Source organism: Mirounga leonina, unplaced genomic scaffold, assembly GCF_011800145.1.
Source record: "Mirounga leonina isolate KUSES-001 unplaced genomic scaffold, KU_Mleo_1.0 Mir_82, whole genome shotgun sequence".
NCBI classification, from domain to species: Eukaryota; Metazoa; Chordata; class Mammalia; order Carnivora; family Phocidae; genus Mirounga; species Mirounga leonina.
Window position 1 is genome coordinate 28627688 of NW_023270825.1, and position 23144 is coordinate 28650831.

The 23144-nt window shown below is 45.5% G+C and overlaps 1 protein-coding gene across 1 annotated transcript in view; it reads right to left on the bottom strand.

Annotated features, from left to right (window-relative positions):
- The window catches only part of RGS6 (regulator of G protein signaling 6), a 541337-nt gene that overhangs the window by 77015 nt on the left and 441178 nt on the right, over positions 1–23144 (bottom strand). The window contains exons 4-8 of the mRNA XM_034992635.1: positions 13392–13442; positions 10209–10315; positions 8957–9008; positions 3317–3420; positions 2941–2947 (exon numbers count right to left, since the gene is read on the bottom strand). Coding sequence (XP_034848526.1) covers positions 2941–2947; positions 3317–3420; positions 8957–9008; positions 10209–10315; positions 13392–13442 — 321 coding nt within the window. The remainder of the gene's footprint in view (positions 1–2940; positions 2948–3316; positions 3421–8956; positions 9009–10208; positions 10316–13391; positions 13443–23144) is intronic.

Genomic DNA, 23144 nt, shown 5'->3' on the forward strand with positions numbered 1-23144 from the left:
CCACTGGATGTGAACCCAATGTGATTTTGCACCAGACCCTGCTGTACAGAGTAGAACTATTAATATTCATTTACACACCCATTAAATCTGCAATCTCCGTGGTTCACCTGATTCCTCTTCTCTTATGTGTTTTATATGAACTTGTCGTCACCGTCACTGAAGATAGGGAAAAGGGTTTGTGGCTATTCATGCAGGATTTGGGGAAGGGATGAAGGGGCTCTGTGCAGCCTACTGGACATCTCCAAGAGCAAAGGCAAGAAGGGATTTCTCAAGACTCATCTTCTAGCAAGCAGGGGCCGGGAAAGGCATCAGGAAAGGAAAACACTGATGACCTGGCATTCATGCCTTTGAAAGTTTAGATTCAAAAGAGGGAGAAAAGGGAATGTCTATATTTGCGAGGTTCATGAAAGGAAAACCCAAAAACAGAAAGAAAGAAAAGGCATCCAGGGTTGCCTTTAGAGGAAGAGGGGAGAAGCTTTTTCTCTAAGCCTGTAGTCTTACCTGATGGCACAATAGGACAGTGGTTGGGGGGGGGGGGGTGTTTGACAGGTCTCCTAATGATCCACCTAATTCTGATGGAATGCAAGGACAGAGCCCACATTATGCTATGTATTTTCATGGAGCTCATGCCAACACTAATTGATTACCCTCATTAGTGGGTTATTAATATGAAAGGAGCTTCAGTTGAAGATCAACACACGTAAACTAAACTCAGTTATTACCAAGGCTCAGTGTACAAATACCTAAAAAAAACCCCTGTTCCTTTGATTCTTCCACTGTTCATAGGAAGCAAAGCTGGTGATACCTACACATCAGTCCATTCAGGAGCAGTTATATAAATTATGAAGAGTCATACCATGGAATACTAGGCAACAATCAAAATCAATAATGTAGATTATTGTACTGACATGGAAAGATTCTCAATATACTTACAGCTAATGATTGGGGAAAGAAGCAGCTTATAGGATAATGTTCAGGGTATGATTCAAGTTTTTTTTTTTTTTTGTAAAGGAAAAAATATATGTACAGAAGAAAGATTAGGGGAGAAGGATTATAGATTCTTTCCCCTCCTTTCTTTGCTATTGAATTTTTGGTTTTACAAAGAGAATGTGTCATCAGAAAAAAATTAATAACATTACTGAATTTTGAAAACAAAATGCTTTTAAAATTTTCTAACCCACTTTTAGGCAGAACTTCAGCCTGAAAGAACATCTTAATGCCATATTCTTTACAAATACCAGAACAGAATATTATACAGCAAGAGAGGAGAAAACTAAATAAAATATATCGGGAGTTGATGCTATCTTGTTTCTGTGTCGGACCTTTTCTATGACATGGAAAATCTGGGGAAGAGAGACACAGGGGGGCTGGACCACATGCTTCTGCAGGCTAGGTCTTTTTGATAGGTCATGTTAGGGAAGGGATGCAGCACCTCGTACTGGGTGCACAGAAGTAGGAGAGCAGATTCTGAATGAGGGGTGATGGCTGGCACAGGAGGGCTGATGGGGACAGGAACTGGGTGCGCAGGATGCTCAGATCCACAGAACAGCCATGCTAGGGTTTGCTTGGGAAGATCATAATGTTCCAACATATTTACTTGTAATGGCTCCCATTGATAAGCACACTTTGTCCAGGTCCTTAGGCCCTGGGTCAACTGAACCATGTCCTCCAGGACTGTTTCCCCACTGGCTTATGCACAGGTCCCCAAGAGCGACAAAGCCTGGTGCAGTGGGCCTCACACTTATTGTGGGAAACTGAGGCAGCGTGCGAGGGACGTTTGGAAGGAAGGAGCTGGAAGTCCTGTTAGTGCTGGATTACGGGGGAAGGACTCCTCACTGCTCCAGGGCTGCCCCTCCCCCTCGCCGCCAGCCCGTCAGTCATTTCATGGATCAGCAGGTGCCGTACCTTCTGGAGGGTATGTGAAAATCTGGTCCATTTCCCAGATTCTCTGTGACCCATATAAAGTTTGGTTTGGGGAAAAGGTGGTGCAGCGGGAGAACTGGGAATGTCAATACTTCATCTGACACATATCTTATCTTCTGGATTAGATTTGGTCCTTAGATTCTACTGCCAAGAAAGGCAGAGTTGGGTTTAAAGATGCAATTAAAAATTATCATATAGTCTCTGAAAAACAAACAGGGTTCTAGAGGGGAGGGGGGTGGGAGGATGGGTTAGCCTGGTGATGGGTATTGAGGAGGGCACATTCTGCATGGAGCACTGGGTGTTATGCACAAACAATGAATCATGGAACACTTCATCTAAAACTAATGATGTAATGTATGGTGATTAACATAAGAATAAAAAAAATAAAATAAAAATTATCATATAGTATGTTTTAAAAATTCTCATATTACCCTCCCCTTTTTTTTCTTTTGGTGTACAGCTGTGTGCATTTTAACACATGTATAGATTAGATCTGGAACGACCACCACAATCAGGATACAGAATAGTTCCATCATCCCCAAAAAACTCCCTGTGCTATCTCTGTATAACCACATCATACCCCCACCTGTAACTCCAAGCAACCAGTGATCTGTTCTCTCTCATGATAGTTTTGTATTTACGAGAATGTCATATAAATGGAGTCACACAGTTTGAAATCTTTTGAGACTGGCTTCTTTCATTCCACGTAATGTCTGGAATACTCATCCAAGTGGTTGTGTGGATCAATAGTTTACTCCTTTTCACCACAGAGGAATATTCCCCTGAATGGACATACCAATGTTTATTTCACCATTTACCTCCTAAAGCACCTTCGGGTTGTTTTCAGCTTTTGCTTATCACAAACAGAGCTGCTACACCCAGGTTTGTGTGTGAACAGAAGTTCTGATTTCTCTGGGTATGTATGTAGGAGTGGGACTGCTCAGTTATATGGGAAGTGTATGCTTAACTTCGTAAGAAACTGCCAAACCATTTTCCAGAGTGGCTGTGCCATTCTGCATTCCCACTTGGGATTCCCAGGACTTTTTATTTTGGCCAATCTAACAGATCTGTAGGGGCATTTCACCCTGGATTTAATCTTTATTTCCCTAATGGCTGCGGATGTTGAACCTCTCTTAATGTGTTTATTTGTCCTCCCTAATGTCCTCTTCGGTGAAGTGTCTGTTCAAGTCCTTTGCCCATTTTTGAGCTGTTTGTTTCTTATTGCTGAGTTTTAAGAGCTCCTTATATAAAGATGCAATTTTATTGGATGGTAAGAAGAGGTAAGAACAAAGGAGGGGAGATAAAAAGGACTTCCTTTCCCCTGTCTGAAAGGGACTAGGGAGAGAAAAAAGGAACCACAGAAGCGGAAACAGAGCTGCAGATATGGTTTTACTCTCCTCCCACACCTAAACTGAAAAATAACCATACTTACTGCTTCATAATCTGCCAATTCCAGCCTTGCTTTATTCTGCATTGTCCTCTTACAGAGATAGATGGCTGAGGGAAGAAGAGAAATTACATGTGCAAAACCTGCAGTGTGGTGGTGTTACAAATCCATCCGTCCATCTGTCCATCTGCTCATCCAGCCAGCCACCCAGCCAGCCCTCCCTGTGTGCCCGGTGCTGCGCTGTGCAGAATTTGCTTCTGTGTGGAAGCCATGACACCTAACCTCCAGGAATCTTCCTACAGCTCAGGATCAGATGAGGACTCCATCTTCCAAGTCTTGACCATTCCCTTTCATCCTCCTCACTCTGTTTCACCCCAAGCATCCCTCACCAGGGTCATCTTTTACAAATATGATCATGTTACCTCCTCCACTCCCTGCACTGCTTCCTCAGTGACCTCAGAAGAACCATCGGGCTCCTTAGGGTGGCAGGCTTGGTTCTTTAAGATCCAGTCTGCTTATCTTGTCAACCTCTTCCTTCCCTGCCTCACTTTCAGTTCCACTCTTCTGCCCATGTGTTCTCTGCTAGGAAAGGCCTTTCTACTTCCCTCTTTTTTCCCTCTCTCTGGCAACCTCCTACTAATCTTGGAAGACCTAGCTCTGTGTTCTGGATAGCATCTACCTACCCTCACCCATGAAACCTAATTCCAGTGCACGGTAATCATGGGTTTACTAGACTGTCCCGGCTCTAGGCTGAGGGCTCTTCAAGGGCAGAGGCTGTGTCCTACTCAGCTTGAATCCCTACACCTAGCACCAGCGCGGCCTGCCAGGTGGAGTGCATGAACAGTGAAAAAGGAGGACAATTTAGGTCTCTCTTTCCAAGCTAAGGAAGGGTTCTTGGCCCTCAGTTGCCAGAGGATTCTTTCTGAAACCTGCCTTCATCACTTCCTCTCCCTACTTCTGCTTCTTCAGTATCTCCCTCCTTCTCCAGTGCCAAGTAGAATGACCCAGGGAAGACAATAGATGAGCGGTATGAATGACATTTAGGATGACCAGAAGAGAGGGTCAGAGAGGACCTGTGGTTGACCTGTGGTTCGACAACTTAGTTATACTAGGAGATCTAGTCAACTAACTCCTTGCTGGATCAACCAATCTCCTCCATGCAGTTTGAAAAATGTGCTCATGGCAGCTTACAATATGCTAGAATCCTGTGGCTGGCAGCCTGCTCTGGTATGTTCATGCTTCTGCTCACGCCAGTGGAGTTGTATGTGAGATTCAGTCAGTTGTGTTTGTTCTCAAATCTGTTTATGTCAGGCATACCTGTTATTTTAATAATGTAAGTTCCCTAAATATTACATTTCACTGATGAAATTAATGTGGAAAGAGAGAGTTGTTGTTTCTATGAAGACCCAGGTGGGGTGTTCAGAACAACTTGATAAAGAAGAGTTGGCTAAGACAATTGCTCATGAGTTTGGTAGAGGTGAAATAGCTGAAAAAATGGGGAAAAATAATAAAAATCTGAAAGGGGTCAACATACAGGTTGTTTCAAAAGTGTTTTTAAGTTCTTGATGCACTTTAAAGATGCCCAACCTGGACAGTTTATCTTGAGTGTGTAGCTAAGAAAGGAATTCATATCTTTGGGGTCCATAATCGAAGAGAGTCTTTGATCCTATCTCAAAAAGCTGTCAAATGATTGTTCCTTTGTATAGCTTATGTTGATACGAAGTGATTCAGTATGAATGTATCTCCTCTTCATAATCCTCCACTTACCAGCTTTTCCAGAGAACCAGGCACCCATAGCTCTCCATAACGTCTGAAAGGGGCATCTGCTCTATTACAAGGTATCTCCTTTATTCCCTTGGACCACCGTTTAGGCAGCCTGTGGAATTGGGGGCTACTAAAGAGGAAGCCTGTCTACCAGCCCCACCACGCTGGTCTCGTTGACCCAGGGGCAGAGCTGCTCAGTGGAGGTGAAAGCTGCTTTGACAATGCTGTCCCAAGCAGTGTTTTGTACTGGATAAATGTAAGATGCAGGGAAGTCCAACCCAGGTTGGGCTATGGGCTTTATTTAAGCAGAATCATCCTGAGAAATTTCTAACCCATCTGGGTCAGAATGGGCCAGCTGGGTTATAAAGTAAAATACCCTGCACGGAATGCAAAGCTGGCACCATTCCTGATGACCATGAGCTACTTGGTCACATGCTTTCCGCTTGCTTTCTGTGTGGCTAATGTCACATGTTAGGGAGTCTGTTCACCACAACTAGGGAGGTAGGATGGAGCTGTTGAGTCGACCTTTTCTTGGTATAGAACTCAGGGCTTGTCTGTGCTACCTTCAACAGTGCTTTTGCTCCAACGCCTAACCCATCAGATGACCATTGGCAATGACAGCCAGTCCTATCACAGGGCATCTGGGGGACTTGCTGTAAGCTCAGATGTGGGTTTTTCTTGGATAGTTAATCTCTCACTGTTAAATCTTTGTCTCCTCACCCTCACACTTGGCAATCTGACCTCCTGGCATCTCACTTGGATGACCCACTGCCATCAGGGTCACCACATCTCACCGTGATACAAATAGAAACCATTCGAAATTTCATGAAGTGAATAGCTTCATATAATACACATGCAATTAAACAATAAGAAAATATTGACCTCGTCCTATTTCAGTGTACTTAAGGGACTGACTCCCTTCTCAAACTTTGTCTTCATGAGTGACATCATTTACCTCAATCTCTTAAACCAGGGAACCTGTATAACATGTGTTTCTCTGTGTTCCTCATACCCTCAAATTACTTTCTGGTACAATGGGATTTTAGCACCGGAAGTAACCTTGGTGACCAGCAAGCACAGGCCCCTCATTGCCAGATGGGAAAACCAAAGGCCCAGAGAGGTGAAGTGATTTACCCACAGGCCGGTGAGTGGCAGAGGTGGAATTAACTTTTCCCATAATGACATTCACTGGTCATTCATTTGTTCATTCATTCACCCACTTAAACATTTATTGAGTGCCTCTTATGTGCATGTTGAGACATCATAACAGCCGCTACACCTGTATGAAGCTCACTGAATGCCAGGCGCCATTCTGAAGACTTCCCAAATGTTCACTTACTCAATCCCCATAATGACCCTATGAGGTGGGTTCTGTGATTATCCTCATTTTACAGATGAGGGAACCTTTTCAGGTCATTCCGCATTGCTGAGATTCCCTAAAGTTGCTGCATCCATTCTAAATGTCTCTCCGTGACTCTGATGGCTTTTGGATAAACCTGCCCCTCCCAAATGATTCAACCTCCCCCCGTCATTCTTCATCAACATGAAACCTCTGAATACGCAGATCAGACTCCTCACCGCCCTCTTCCTCCCCATCACACTGCCTGCCCCCCGGCCTGGAATGCTTAGACGGTAAGACTGGGATTTATTCAAATCTGTGCCCTAGCAACTGACACAAAGCAGGTGATCAGTAAAGGTTTGTTGGATGAAAGGTTTTGGTTCTTCATCAGTCCAAGTCATACCTATTCTGAGTTCTTAGCTTTGCTTTCACATCCTCTCTGCAAGAGGGCCACCACAGAACTAATACTGTCAAATTTAACAGTAATAATACTAACCACCGCCATGGTTTCCACTGAATCCTTACTGTGGATCACACACCAAATCTTACAGACATTGCATTTCATTGTAACAAAACAACACTAGGAAACAAGTACTATTATTATTATTCTAATTTGCACATGAAGGTTTTGAGGCACAGAGAAGTTAAATAACTTGCCAAGATCACACAGCTAGTAGAGCCAGTTGATCTTGAGCCACTGTGCTAAATTCTCTCTTGGTAAATACTTTGATTTTCTGATTGAACTGCTTTGGAAATGCTGGTGAGTACTTTTGCATCCCATACCTTGCCTTCTCCATCTGATCTGCTGAAGTCGAGGCACGGGAATTCGAAATAATTTTGTTTTAATGAGAACCTGATATAAATTGTTATTTCTATCCTTGTTCATGTGCACATGAAATCATGATGTGGAGAAAGGGAAACCTAATGCCCTGGTGTATGCAGTGCCTGATAGCCGAAGCTTTATGGGTTCATATTCAAGTCGGTATTTTTATCTTACTAAGGTCTAGTTATCTGGTCCTGCCATCCTCCCCCTGCCCCCTGCCCCTTCACTGCCTGTAAGAATATTGGTTTTTACATTCACAAGGGCACATGGCTGCTACCTGGATCTGAGCTACAATTACTCAAATTTCCAGTTGGGCTTTCGTGAGCAGTGTTTCAGCCCCAGAAGAATTTGTTTTGTGAATAGCCAAATGTAGCTCTGATTTTGAGTTGGAAGCCATGCTTATCCACTTATCATATCACTTAGAGCACAGCCCAGTTCCAGAGGGACCCACCATGGTGCCAGCAGACAGCCACAGAGACCGTCAGAAGGCCCTTCCCCCTGCATAAGGACCGTCCTTCAGACCTGAAAACAGAAGAACTGTAGCCTTAGCAGGCAATGACTTGTCTGCACTCCACCCTCGGCATTGCTCGCACCTGCTGGCGTTGGGAGGGAGCCAGTCTACTTCATTGCCAGGTCTCCTGGACAGGCTTCCCTGAACACTACCCAGCTGCACATCTCCCTCCATTCTCTGTAGCTGCCTCTGCCTTCCTGAGCAAGCAATCCTGCAAAGAACCTAGGGAGAAGCTGTGGGTCTCACCAAGTGCCCCAGTCCCAAGGACAGCCACTGTGGACTTAGCAGCCAAGTCAGTGACAAGAACGCTGTGCAAAGGGACAGACCATGAAGGAAGCATGGGCCTGGAAGGCACTCAGATCTGAGTTCCAATCCTGATGCTTCTACTGAGAGTCTGTTAATCACATTTAATAAAGAACCAGAACTGTCAGCCACTATTTACTAACGCCTCAGCTGTGCACGGTGCACCAGGGAACACGAGAGTGAACAGGTAAGACCAGTCCCTGCCTTCCTGGAGCTAATGATCTGCATCCAGATAAATAGAATGCAAGGGGGAAGTGTGAGGATGTGGCCTCTCTGAGCCTCAGGTTCTTTATCCAGAGTAGGGGGACAATATAACTTCTTTAGAGGATTGGCACGTGGAAATATTAACCAGTCTCATGGAGAGTAATATGGCCAGAATCTAACAGATCCCTGCCTGGACAGAGCTAACTCCCTTCTTGCCAAGCTCCAAACTTCACCCACTCTTATTTTCCTCGTCCAGGGTACCTTCTGTACATTCCTCCCTGGTCTGTCTCCCTTCCCCCCTAACTTCTAACTATCAAAAACACCCATGAATTATTACTAAGTCTTAACAAGGCTGTGAGAATAGAAAGAACTAGGGGGAGGTGGCCCCTAGATCCAGCCCTCCCTGAAACCCTGTCCCAGAAAGGACGGGTCAGCAGCCACTGTCTTGGCTCTTGGCTCCACAGAATGAGCACATTGGCCAGCTCGATAGAATTTTTCTTCCCTTCCCCCATTCCCTTCCAAAGGCTGCATCTTTCAGTGTGCTCTGCCTTTCTTCATTATGTGGAACAGGGAGCTTATTACATGTCAACGGTATGAAAAGGATTAAGCAGGACAACGACCCCTCCTCCCTGCGTGACCGTCACCCAGACACCAGGCATTTGTCTTCCACTCTCCCAGGAGTGACACTTCTTCACTGCTCACCGTAGTCAGTGTTTTCAGGCTCCCAGCAGTTCGAAGGCCAAAAGTACGGGGCCTGCAAAAGAACACAGGTGTCAGGACTCAGAGGAATGCGGGCACCTGCCCTCCTCGGCCCGGAGCGAGTGTCCACCCTCTCCAGCACCCAGTGAGGACCCCTCTCGGTGACAGGCTCTGCCCCGTCTCTTTCGTGCCGACACCACATCCCCAACTTTCTCCTGTTCTTAAGGCAGCTGAGGCTGTCGACATTTTAACCTAGGTATTGAGAAATGAAATCCAAGGTGAGCAAAATAAATGCAAAAATGAGAAACTTAGTTTATAGGGCAAACATTTCTTATCCCAAGGCCGGCACAGCTTACCGGGCACACAAGCTCCAAGTTCCTTTTATCCCTTTGAATGGTATGCCCCTAAAACTGACATGCAGAAGCCTAGCCTGCAGTGTGGCTGTATTTGGAGTAAGGAAGTAATTGAGGTTAAAAGAGGTCACAAGGGTGGGGCCCTGATCCCATAGGATTAGTGTCCTTATAAGAGGAGCCGCCAGAGAGCTTGCTTTCTCTCTGTCTCTGCCATGTGAGGAGGACACAGCGAGAAGTGGCTGTCGGCAAGCCCAGGTGAGAGCTCTCACCACAAATCTAACCTGCTGGAACCTTGATCTTGGACTTCTAGCCCGTGGAACAGTGAGAAATAAATTCCTGTTGTTTAAGCCACTCAGTCTGCAGTATTTTGCTATAGTAGCCAGAGTGGACTGAGACACCCTTTGATGCTGTCTGAAAAACTCCACTCCAAACACCTTGGTGTTGACCTTGACACAGACTCTTATCCTCTGCCCCATTTCCCTCTATGACAGGATCTGTGAAAAGGAGAGGAAAATGGTGGGAGGGCTTAGGCAGAGGATAGAAACTTCACACCAGGAAGACAGCATGACAGAGTAGAAAGATCAAGGACTTTGCCATTGGGCTGACCCACACTCAAATCAAGGCCACCTCCCAGATTTATTAATCCTCAGAGCACCTCCGTGTTCTCATCTGTCAAATGGGTGATATTTACCTCCGAAAAGTTTGTTCTTCAGAATGAATGAGGGAATATGTGGAAACCCCCCACCCCAACAACACGGTGGCCCAAATAGAATCTTGTTTGGCTTCCCAGTGCTGGGGGGAGGTAAGGGTTCCTCCCTTAAATACCCTGTTTTGTAGGTAGTTCTAATCTGAGATCAGATGATAAGAGAAGGTTCTTCAGGAAGAGACGCTGGCAGGCCTACCTGGAAACGGTAAAAGGTGCCATCATCCTTCATGGTAAGAACGTGGTCCGAGATCGGAAAGATGTAGCCCTGGGCGGCTATAAGGCTTCCCAAGTGTATTGCTTCAACTGCACGAACAGGGCAGAAGAGAGAGAGGAGTATTTAGCAAGTTGTCAGAGTGCAGGTTTCCTTAGCTGGAATGTAAGTCAGGAGGGCAGAAAGGCAACCAGAAATCAACAGTTCTCACCCTCAGATAACTGCATGATCGATTGACTGATTGATAACCTTTGATATCAATCCACTGGGCTGGATGGGGTGGGTGTCAGTGGTTGGGAAGGGCCAACATGTGTCTGGGACTCATCTGGATCCCAGCTCTGAGAGTCTGGCTTTGGTTAACTTCCCCCAAGACTTCCAGAGGAAAGTAGCTTCAAGGTTAAGAGCAGGGGCTCTGGCACATATAGACCTGTACTGAATCAAGTGGGATGTTTCATGTAAGTGCTTAGCAGTGCCTGGTGTTCAGTAGGGGCGGGCATCTTGCTAGTTTCATCATTTTTATTCCCCAGCAATGAGCACGTAGCCTCACTGCCCAGAGAGACTCTCGACTCCCATGGCATTCCCCAATATGACAGTCCCACCAGAGAAGAGGAGAGCATTTCCCTTCTCTTACGGACACAGAGTAAAACCTCACTTTCTTAGAAAATTGGAGGAAGGACACTGCAGTGGGGAGTGGCAAAGGAAAGCCGACCTGATAGAAATATGTACATCTTTGCCACAATTAACCCATTGTTTTGTGACTTAGTATCAGCCATAAATAGATCCATGTAATCAATAATTTATATTTATTCTGAGCAGAGCTAAGGAAAAAAATAACAGATCTATATGGTTCTACCATGCATGATAATCTTTCACAAATATAAAAGTGCTCTTCTTGGTAAAAACTAATTTTTGGATATAGAAATTATTGATATGCTTAAGGAGTCTCCAGGAATTATTAATTTCATAAGCTCTGAATTTTTTAAAGCAACTTGTTTTGTCTTTACTTGCAGACTTCTCAAGAGGTTGTATATAATCCAAGTGTTTTGCTTATTTAGAATCACCTATCCTTCGGAAATAACTGGTGGAATCAGAATAAAGCTGTATCTTATTTGCTTAGTGATGACCAGTGTGCATTTTAAAGTCTACATGCTTCAAGAATCATGGGTCCAGCAAAAAAAAAAAAAAAAGAGTTTCATCACTGGCAGCTGCTCCTTCCCCAGGGAAGAGAGCACAGCTTCCAGTAAGAAGGTGACTTTCATGTCACCAATGTAGGAGCTAGAACTCTCACTTCATCTTTCGTGGTTTTGCTTAGATATATGGCAGATGGGGAGGGAGGGATAGATGTTGGATGAGCCTGACTTCCAGGACTGTGATTTGCCTCATTTCCACCCTTCTATTCCCAGCTGGTGAACTGTTCTTAACTCCTCCTCATCCATTTCTCAGAAGCCCAAACAGTTCCCAATAACGTGATGTCCTCCCAAGGCCATCTGTGTATAAGAGAGCTTCATAGATACGATCCTTATTAGGTATTACTCACGACCTTTCAGGGAAGCCTCTCATATGAGGGCCGGAGGCCTCCTGAAGCCTATTCCCCTACCACCAGCTGGCTCAGGGCTCTCACAATACTGCTGCTGGTACTAACGATCATAATAAAGCATGTGTCAGAAATACAAGGATTATCGTAGAAGGGCAAAGGACAGAGAGCTACCGGAAGAGAAAAGACCACCATGGAGAAAGGTACTCCCTAGGCTTCGCATTATAACCAAAGAAACATTGATTTTAAATACATGGGACTAAACTGGTAGAAATGTATTTGGTCCAGGCTTTACAAGTGGACAATGGCAAGTCCAGGCTGCATGAGGAGAACACGTGGTGTAGTTAATTTGGGTTCTTTCCTTAAGAGGATTTGAATTCACAGTTTCTCCCTGTGGATTAAGAGCTTAACTAGATTTAAGAATTTTCACTAGTCGTGGAAGTGGCCATTAATCATGATGGTGAACAAGGCTAGTGTCACTTCTTTTGTGGCACTCAGATTTCTGGCAACTATATTTCCTTGAACGCCATGTAAATTATATTGGTTCTTAGTCAATAGTATATTAGGAGCATCAGATTAAAATAGAGCAATTTCTGAGCTGACATAGTGACCTCCAGCAAGGAATCACAGACACCTAGAAAAGGCATTAAAAAAAAAATCTTTAGAGGGGCACCTGGATGGCTCAGATGGTTAAGCATCTGCCTTCGGCTCAGGTCATGATCCCAGCGTCGTGGGATCGAGTCCCGCATCGGGCTCCCTGCTCTTTGGGAGCCTGCTTCTCCCTCTGCCTCTCTCTTCTCTCTCTGTCTCTCATGAATAAATAAATAAAATCTTAAAAAAAAAAAAATCTTTAGAAAGCAAAGCCATTGGTAGCCATTTAATTTGGGTCAGATAGATCTAATCCCCAAGAACATAAGAATACATTAATGGATATTTATAAATATGACCTTCAGGCATTGAGGATACTCAGTTAAAACAGGAAGTATATAATAAACTCCAAAAAGTATTAACTAACACATGGATAGTAAGCTTTACTTATCTGCAATTTTTATTTTTCTGAAACTCCTCATTTTCTAATTATGCTGTGAAAATAAATTTTACTACTTATTTTCTGGTGGGAGGACAGATTTGGAAACTGTTTTATTGGCCAGAGTTTTGTTGTTGTTTTTCTGGTAAGGTTTTCCTAATTGAAATGCACAATTAAGGTCGGAAAAAAAAATCATTCTTTCACTTCTTGCAGAAGCAGAAAACAGGAGTCTTAGCAAATAATTAGACATCTTAATTGTGGATCAGGCAATCTAATTTTAAGAGCTGGCTCTAGAAGGCTGTTCCGTGATAGTTCTACAACTTATCTTTAATTGCTGTGGCTAACGAGAATTCATCTCATTTCACACGTTATTGTATTGGGCTCTTTGGCACTCTAAATAATTGCTCATTTCCTCAAAGGGTGATTCAGATTTAAAGATAGATATTCAGTCAAGAAAATAAATTAATTTTATTTGCAAATGGACTGATTCCACATCTTGGGATTCACATTTATAAGTCCAGTTCTCAGGAGAATAGGAGAATCTGGTCTGGAACTTGTTTATGGGATGTTTCTCAATACCATGGAGGATAAAGTCAGAGTCAAGTACCTGGGTCCTCGATGCAAAGGTTCTTCATAAGCCACTGCACAATGTCAGTACCTGAAATGATAAAGCAAATTGAACTGAAGACATCATGGATGAGTACCCTCTGGCAGAAGAAACATGTTTATCTAAGAAAGTCCTAATTCCAACTAGCACACGCCCAGAGAGCTGGGTAATATTGACAATTTTCCATCCTAACTAAGCATATCTAGCCATTGGGACACTTCCATAGTCACAGTCCTATTTGTTTCCAAATAAATCCACTTCCAATGACTCAGGATGATCTTGTGTCCACACTTCTAGGGAATATCTACAGGAGACTTCTTGCAAATACAGATTTTGATGACTTCCCAGAGAAAGGCTAGGTGAAGTTTTACCACACCTGGCCCCCAGGATATTTCCTGAGGTTGGAGGCCTCTTCAGCTCCCTACCCTAACCGACAAGGCCTGACCAACACAGGTGACCTTACAGGTCCCTAAAAAAAACCAAAACAACAAAAAACCCGACAAAAAACAAAACAACAAAAAACCTTTAATTTTTTCTGGCATGGGCATAGTTTAAATTAAAATGCGCCTGTTTCTGGGGAGAAACTTCTATGTGTTCACCAAAACTTCTTTCCTCTATTCCTTGGGTCACTAGATTATATCTCTAGACTCTTCTGCAATTGGGTATAGATTGAGTTCTTACAATGGAATATGGCTAGAAATGATATATCCTGCTTCTAGGCCTGGACCATAAAACTCCCACGTGACTCTGCAAACCCTTCATTCCTTATCTGCTGGCCGAATGGAGAGAACCCCAAGAACCCAGGGGAGGACAGAGCCACAATGTGGAAGGAGCTTGGGATCCTGAACAACCATAAAAATTGATGCCCATTTTGGGCTCTGACTTGATTAAAAAATAAACTTTGTTGTGTTAAGCCCCAGAAGTTGGGATTTATTTGTTTTGATATTGAGTACTACCTTAATTAATATAAAATTGTAAGAGTCGGAAGGGACTCTTAAGTCTTATCTACTCCAACCCTAGCCAATACCGGAACTGCATCTATAATACCCCAGACAGGAGGTGCCATGATCTCCACTGGGAAAAACCCTAGTACCTGGGAATCACAGATTCCCCCCTAGACAGCCTGTCCTAGTCAAATCATCTTTGATTTCTCTGAACAGAAATTTGACCCTTTCTAAATTGCTCTCTTTGGACTTAATTTTGCCCTCTGATGATAGAGAAACAAATCCAGACCTTCTTGCTCTGGAGAGAGTCCATCCGATATACTATCAACATTCTTCTTAAGTTTTCTCCCCTCAAGGTGAAACATACCTGGGTCCCTCAGCTATTTCCTGCCATGACATGACCTAGAGCCCTTTCCCATTTTGGTCACAATTCTCTGAATATGTTTCCTTTTGTTTGCCTCCCTTTGAAGATGTTGCACCTAGAGCCAATGTGGGAGTAGAAGAGTCCAAATTTCTGGAAGGTTCTGAACTTCCGGTCTTCTCAGCCATCTCATTTGAAACCAGTGCAGATCTTCAAAGGTGGCTTTGTCACCTTGGGATGGAATGTTTGATGGAAAGCAGCCTGAAAAGGGCAACGTTTCTAGATGTCTGAATCCTGTCATGCGTGGGTCTGAGGCTTGGTGTGAGAGAGAGGGTCTGCCCATAGCTCTTCTGGAACAGATTCCCAGCTGAAAACCTGAGGAGCTAGCAGAAGTCTTTAGTGAGCATTGCCCTTTCCCCAGAAATAAAGTTTCCAGACATGTTCCAGAGGTGAGAGCAGCTCAGGCCTGTTTCTCTCTGGCTCCCTGGAGGGGGAATGAACCTTCCGCAGTAGACAACCAGGGCCCCATCCTACTATTCCTGTGCTTCCCCCAGGTCTAGCCTCCACTGACACAGCCCAGCAAGTTCCCCCCATTTCAACCTCCAAAGCAGAACTTCTAAGCTTTTCCCCACTCTTGCTCCCGGATGGCATCTTTGAGCTAAACTTCGGATCAAAAACTTTCCTATTCATTCACATTCTTTGAGCAAAAGGAGAGAATGTCTGTGTGTGGTTGTGTGTGTGTGTCCATATCCTCCAAATTATACAAGTTCAACATTTGTCCTAGGAAATGAAGAACAAAGCAGAAATCAAATAAGAACTGTAATCCCAAGTTGGGGGTGGGGGAGAGCCTCTAACCTGTTTTTTCCTCAAAAGAAAAATAGTTCTTTTTTGTGGGTTGCCTGGAAACAGATAGGTTTCCAGCATCAGCAACAGCTCTCCCCCGGGCAGGCGGATTATCTTTCTGCTGAGCTTGCTGAACCATTATTTATCACCTGCCAAGATTGATTACTCACCCTGGGACAATGACAGCCCTTCCTTTCCCCTGTTAATTACTGTCATCATTAATATCCATGTCACTAATTAGTATTCATTCACATTGAAACTCCTTTCTTGCTATCATATCCGTTCCCCCCACCACCCCACCCGAGACTTCAGCACCATTGTCTAGATTTCTACCCCCTTTTGGTTTTCTGCACTCCGTGTCTGGCCTAATTGCTCTCCCCAGTCCACCAGGCCCTGGTTTGCATTCACAGAGCTGAAGGATCACATTTAAACATTTAAGCCCCCCTCCCTCCCCCCCCTTTTTTTTTGGTCAAGAAGAGAAAGTCACAAAAACCTCTTTCCTTTTTACCTAGCAATGTGGGGACCACAGACCTGGATTTCTTGTCCCTGGTGCAGCCACCAAAACAGTCAGGGTCTTTATCTGGGGACTGGTGTGAGTGTCCTCGAGCCCCGGTGAGGGCCAAGCTGGACCCCCTGGCTGTCCTGGGTCCCTGCCCCCAGTCTGCAGCAGTAGTCACCTCCCCACTGTCCCTCACCCACCGTGGGCCTGTAGGGTGGACTTCAGCGAGCACAACAATGCCTCGTTCTCTCGGGTGTGGGGTGTTTTAGCTTCCTCGGACTAACCCAGGAGGGGCCAGCCTCCAGCCTTGTGGCAGGACGTAAATGTTGCATGTTCAGCCCCGGGGAAAAGTAAGGGAGGGAAATCTGTCATAATATTATGTCCTTTAAAAGACCTACAATTATTCCACAGCAGAATGAGGTGAGCATAGTGCAAACAACGGTCAGGAGAAAGCATTTTTCTTCTTTTTTCTCTTTCCTTTCTTCCTTTTTTCCCTCCGGCCCCCAATCATTTTTCCCCCTCTTATTCAAAAAAGAATTTGAAGCAGATTATTTTTCTATTCTCTCTCAAATGAATTGTTGCCCTTTGTTACCACTGTTGGATGCGGTTCTTATCTTAGTCAAGCTGCCCTGCCAAGGACTTAAAACCAAAAAAGAAACATTAGGAACAGATGCAGAATAGCCACCCTTTATCCCCAAAGGTTCTAAAACACTTGGCTGGAAGTTTTCTTTTTGAGGCTAATATATCCACATATATCCCAGGGATATCCATGAACTACATCAGAGGCACCCGAAACTCTTCTCCACAACATGCGTGGTGTGTTAGTACATTTAAGTAGACATTTCTATGCAGATATGCTTTCAGTTTCTATATGTGTTGTACATACGTATTTCAGTTATGTCTTTTACATATAAGGATGTGTATTGGAAGGGTGTTTGGACACAACTCAAACGTTCTCAAGTAGGGGATTGAATAATTAATTATGGCTCATCCATACAATACATATTTATTGAACACCTACTGTATTGAATGAAAAAGTAGAACAGGAACAGTGTGTATTGTAAGATGACATTTAAAAAAATTTTTTTAAATGACATTTTTACAATAGAAAATACATATTTACATTTGTATCCTATTATTTACGTATGTATAGATATATACAGGTACTAAGAAGAAAAGTTCTGGAAGGGTATTTAAACTGTTTAGGTGATCTTGGAGAGAGGGGAGGGTCAAATCACAGGAAATTTCTATTCTTTACATGTCCTTATTATTTGGAGCTCAAGAACTTTAATATATTGCTTACGCACTGAGAAAAAGACTTTTCACTGTCAAGAGCAGAGAGGGACGTGCTGGCCTCTGAGACTGCTGTGGGTAGGCTGTGGGGAATCAGGTTGCAGACGTAAAGCGGAGACGGTGGGGGGTACTCTGAGCTGCTGCCCCTGGGCCCTGGGCATGTCCTGCTCCCCTGGGAAAGGGCGAGGAGTAAAGAGTGGGAGGCTCACTCCTAAGCCTCAAGTTGTCACTCTCTGTGGCCACTGGGCCAGCTAAAGGGGCTGCTCACTGCAGTCCTGGACTAAGGGTGACCATCTGCACTCTGCACCCCTCAATATAAACTGGATTTGAGTAAGCTGGCAAGATCTTCCAATATTTTAGGGAGTTCTCTTTCTGGTTTGGGGGAGATCCTTACTATAAAAAGGTTCTATACTGAGCTTTGTGCTCAGGTGTTTTAAGCATCCCCAAAGATTAAGGGATACCTGGAACTTCCTCCCAAATAAGTCAGAACCTAAGGGGATCCTACTCTGAAACACTTGCCCCATTCTCCCCAAAGTATTGTAACAACTGGAGCCCAAACTGATTGTGCAAACTTGAGAAAAGACTGGTTCCAGGCACTTGCAAATTTCAAGTCATGTGAAACTTGGTAGCTTATAAATCATAGTCCTGATAATTGAAGCAATTGATAATTTACTTATCAATCCTCACCATTGGGGAAAGACACCTTCACTTGAGTAAACTCTTTCTGGAGCCCAACAAAAGATAAGATTGTTCCTGCTGTGAGTGACCTCCTGGTACTCCTCAGTCAAGGTTATGATTCAGTCCACCCCGGGGTTCTCACATACCTGCCAAGGTCTCTGCTGCACCCGTGAGTGAAGAGGACAGCTTTGTGCCACCTGATCACGTAGGTGCCACGTGCAGGGCAACACTCATGAAGGAGGGAGACATTGCCCAGGGCCCCTTGTGTACCAGGCCAGAGCCAGGCATGTGACACTATAGTCACATAGCATCGTGACAATAATTGTGCAAAATATGATATCTAGCCTACCCATTTCACAGATGAGGCCCAGAGAGGCCCAAGGCCACATACCTATAAGAGCCAAGTCTGGAATCCAGGAAAAACCCATGCCGGATACCATGGTCACTACACATTCTGCCTCTCTTATTTCTGAATAACATTCCAAACAGTACTCAGAAGAATAATCGGAAAGGGATACTCTGTGCTCATAGACATTCATTTAGTGGTAATAATAATTACTCTAATACTAGCTATTGAGCACTTTCTATATTTCAGGCTTTGGAATGACCCTACTCTAATAATCCCATGATGTAAATAGATTATTACTATCTCCATTTTGCAGATGAATGGAAGGACACCCTAAGTAGGGCAGTCTTTATAGTTTTAGACTTTTCTTTTTATGCCTTAGTTAAAAAACAAACACACACAGGGGTGCTTGGGTGGCTTAGTCGGTTAAGTGTCTGACTCTTGGTTTCAGCTCAGGTCATGATCTCAGGGTCCTGGGGTCGAAGCCCGTGCTGGGCTCCATGGTCAGCGGGGAGTCTGCTTGACATTCTCTCTTTCCCTCTCCCTCTGTCCCTCCCCACTCTCAAATAAGTAAATAAATAAATCTTTAAAACACACACACACACACACACAGGGGCTCCTGGGTGGCTCAGTTGGTTAAGCGACTGCCTTCGGCTCAGGTCATGATCCTGGAGTCCCGGGATCGAGTCCCGCATCGGGCTCCCTGCTCGGTGGGGAGTCTGCTTCTCCCTCTGACCCTCCCCCCTCTCATGTGCTCTCTCTCATTCTCTCTCTCTCAAATAAATAAATAAAATCTTTAAAAAAAAAATAAAACACACACACACACACAATGCAACAGTTAGCCAGCAGGGAAAGCTGAACTTACTTAAGAGATGTTAAACTTTAGGACTTTGGAGGGTGGGCACAGGGTATGGCCGGCAGGAAGACAAAAGGAGGGTCAGAAGGTAGAACTGGGTTCCCTGACAAGTCTAGTGGCATTTTGAAGAGTAGAGTTTGGTCAAGGCGCTTGAGTTTCTCCAAGGAAAAGCGCGACAAATTTCACAGATATATGCTTGTTTACCAAGCATATGAAGCAATAAAGTCAGGCTTGAGTTCAGTTCAAGCCGTGTCGCTTACAAACTGTGTGACCCTGGGCAGGTCCCCGAACCACCCTCCACCCCAACCTGCATTCCTTCATGGGCCGATGGGGTGAAGTACTGGCTACTTGGAGGGTAAAGCAAGATCACGTATCCACGCGTCCATGTACATGTCATGCCAGCGCAGTACCTGGGACAGAATAAGCATTAGCACACATGAGCTACAGACTTAGGGACCTTGTCTTGGAGCCAAGTATCTAATCGAATCATCTGCATGCAGCAACTAGAAAGTTTTGAGGGTGGAAGGCGGAGCACGTGCCCTCATCCCACTGCAATTCAGTCCAAAATAATGAACTGAGCATCATTCTTGGTTTGTGTGTGCTGGTCCCTGACATCCCCCATCCACCTCCTCTCCCTTCTCTTCTCTTCTGCCTCATGGACGCCCCTTCCACTCCCAGAATGCGCCATGATCCATCCCGCTTCAGGGCCTTTGCATCAGCAATTCCCTGGGCCAGTAATGCTCTCCCATTTCTCCACCTCTGCCCCGAGCTGACTCCTTCCTGCATGTCCTTTGGCCCTGACTTCCTCAGGAAAGCCTTCACTGCTCTCCAAACCAGGTCAAGTCCTTCAGATTTCACTTGCAGGGAATGGGGTTCCTTCTCCATTTGGAAGTAGACATCCACCATGTGGTTATTTGATCCATGTGTGCCTTCCCCTCTGTATTAGCTTCCTGGGGCTTCTGTAAGAAGTACCACCAACGGAGTGGCTCAAACAGCAGAAATGGACTGGGTCCCCTTTCTGGAGGCCAGACCCTGAGATGAGGGTGTTGGCTGGGTCCGTTCATCCGAGGGCAGCGAGGGAGAACCTATTCTGCTCCAGGCCTCTCTCCTTGCTTCTGCAGGTTTGTGGCAGTCTTGACGTTCACTGGCTTGCACACGCATCACCCTGATCCCTGTCCTCCTCTTTACATGGCCCTCTCCCTGCAGTGTGCCTCGGCATCCAACTTTTCCTTTTTAGCAGGGCACCGTCCTAAGGGATCAGGGCCCACCCTCACTAGTTCATATTAACTCATTACATCTGAAATAATCCTCTGTCCAAACAAGGTCACACTCTGAGATATTGGAGGTTAGGACTTCTACATATGAACTTTTGGGAAGACACAATTCAACTCCTAACACTTGCTAACCTATCACTCTGAGACTGTAGGACTCTGTCATTCTGTCCTCTCCCCAGCACCATGCAAAGAGCTGGAATGGAGCTAGGGTTTAATAAATGCTCATTGAGATGTAATATATTCAGTTATATTCAAATAGACATCATATAACATGTACCCATCCAGATGCACATATTCATTACATTTAAAAAATTCCTCTCAATTTTTGTGACCCCTGAAAACCTCATCCCAAACCAGCACCAACTGTGGATGGGCATTTTGCAACCATTGTTTTCGAGGACATTTTTGGGTGTTTTCACCCACTGACATGGTTCTCTTTCAAAAATCACCTCTTTTCTTGTATAAAGAAAGCTTAACAAATGAATGCTTGAAAAAATATTAGGCAGCAATTCCAAGCCTCCTCCTTCTCTTTATGCAACCCTGGCTGTCACCTGAAGAGCACGGTAAGCACAGGAAAGGGAGTCTTCGACTCTCTCCTTTGGGGCTGACGGCCACCGTCCCCTTCCCGCTTCTCTGCCTGTCCCTCTGCTCACTCCACAGGCTTCTAGACTGCAGAGTTCAAACTGCCTTTGACTGGCTTTGATCCACTGTGTGATTCTCCCTTCCTCACAGGCATCTGCAGAGTCTGACTTGGTTTTGAACAGGTTGCAGGGATGAAATCCAGACACGCCAAATATAATTTTGAACCCAGTGGGACCCACACATCACCACCTCATCCACTCCTAAACCAGGGCCTGGCAGGACCACCTCCCTGGGGTCTTCTTCCAGGCCACGCACATCGGCTTGCTGACCTCCACGGCCGTGTGGCCACTGCGCCCCTCAGCGACCCAGGGCCCACACAGCAGGAAGGAGGACCAGCTGCTGGGAAGCCCCTGGTGGGCCTCCCCCCTCAAGCCCAGCCTCCCTGCTCAGATCCTGCGTTTTCCCATTCTCTGAAATTTAAGGCTTCCCGGTGCATTATGAAAAATAATAGGGGGCAGGAGACCAGGCGAGGTTATTACCAACTCATAAATCAACCAGGAGGCTCTGAGGGTTGCGGCAAGGTGTCTGAGACGGGCCCCCCGGTTTGTTATCTCACCCAACCCCCCACAATTGATTCATAACCTCATAACCCTCCTGCGTCCCAATCCCAGGCCTTATATCTAATTGTCAGCAGCCGAGTACATGATTTGCAAGAGGATGCGGTGGCGGCAGGCGTGGGGGCGGAGGAGAGATTAGTTTTGTCAATCAAAAGCGTCCAGGGGAGGTTGGGGAGCACTCAGGATTTAGCTTCACAATCAGCGTATTAAAGAGAAGGCGGAACACGGTTACCCTGATTGGGCCTCGGTGTAGGGAGATGGAGGTCACGGCCACTGGGGGTGTAGCCTCTGTTCCCGGATGGTGGTGGCCACAGAGGCCCGCCTTCCGCTCAGTCCAAAGGCAGGAATGATGAGCAAGCAGACTGGGGGCTCCTGGGAAGAAGGGAGCTAATGCCAGGCCTCCAGCAGCACCCATCAGAGAGCATTACGCATGTTCTGAGGGTGGCCGAGTGTTCCGGGGAGGTTCCGGGGAGGGCTGGAGGGGACTCTGTAGCTGGCAGGTGCCAGGGCTACATTGCCTCTCAGCATTGTCTAATGGTCATCTCCTTTGTGCAAATTCTGGATCTGAACCGTGGTTCATGAACACGTGCATTTATATTGAAGTTAATCTTTGGGGCTAAGGCTTTCTTGAGGGTAGCAGGAGGAAGAGACTTTCTGATGCCCAGGTCTGCAGGCTGGGGTCCCTTCTCCGGAATGTGATCCATCCGTCTGCACTATTACACAATTATACTCACCCAGTTCCACAGCACGCTTTAATGCTTTAAGTCTGCAAAGTGCACTGGAAATCTGCCAGTGCCGTGGGATGGGCGAGGTGTGCACAGCAGGGGTGTGTGAGCAAGCCGGGGCTGAAGCAGCACCTGGCACACACAGGTTCATGAGCAAAGCTTTTACCGGTTTTGCGCTAATTCCAGCTCCAGTCCCCGGGAGCCTGCCTCTGGGCTTTGTCAGAGAACAGCTCCAGTGTGGTGGAGCGAATTTTTGCAATCAGATGGACCTGGGTTCAAGGCCTGGCTCTGCCCGTTGCTAGAGCATCCCCTTGGATGAGTTATTTCACAACACAGAGCCCCAGTTTACCCACCTGCAAAATGGGGTCAATCACAGAATCTCCTTCACATTCTGTTATGCTTATTAAAATGAGGTAGTAGAAAAGACACCACCCAAGTCTACTTTTCACCTACAACCCGTGTGGACCCCTCCATCTGCCCCAACTGGAATCTAGAGCTGATCTCCCAGGGAAAAATGCCCCACCTGGAACCAAGCCTCTTTCCCTGCTCCTCCCCAGCCTATGCTACAGGCCCTCTGGGGAGCTCACCACTGGTTCTAGTGCGGCTCTTCCCAGCTTCTCTGTTTCCTTTCATTCAGATGGATGAGCCCACTTTTTTTTTTTTTTTATATTTGAGAGAGAGAGCATGGGGGAGAGAGAGAGCATCGGTGGGGGGTGGGGAGGGAGGAGAGGCAGA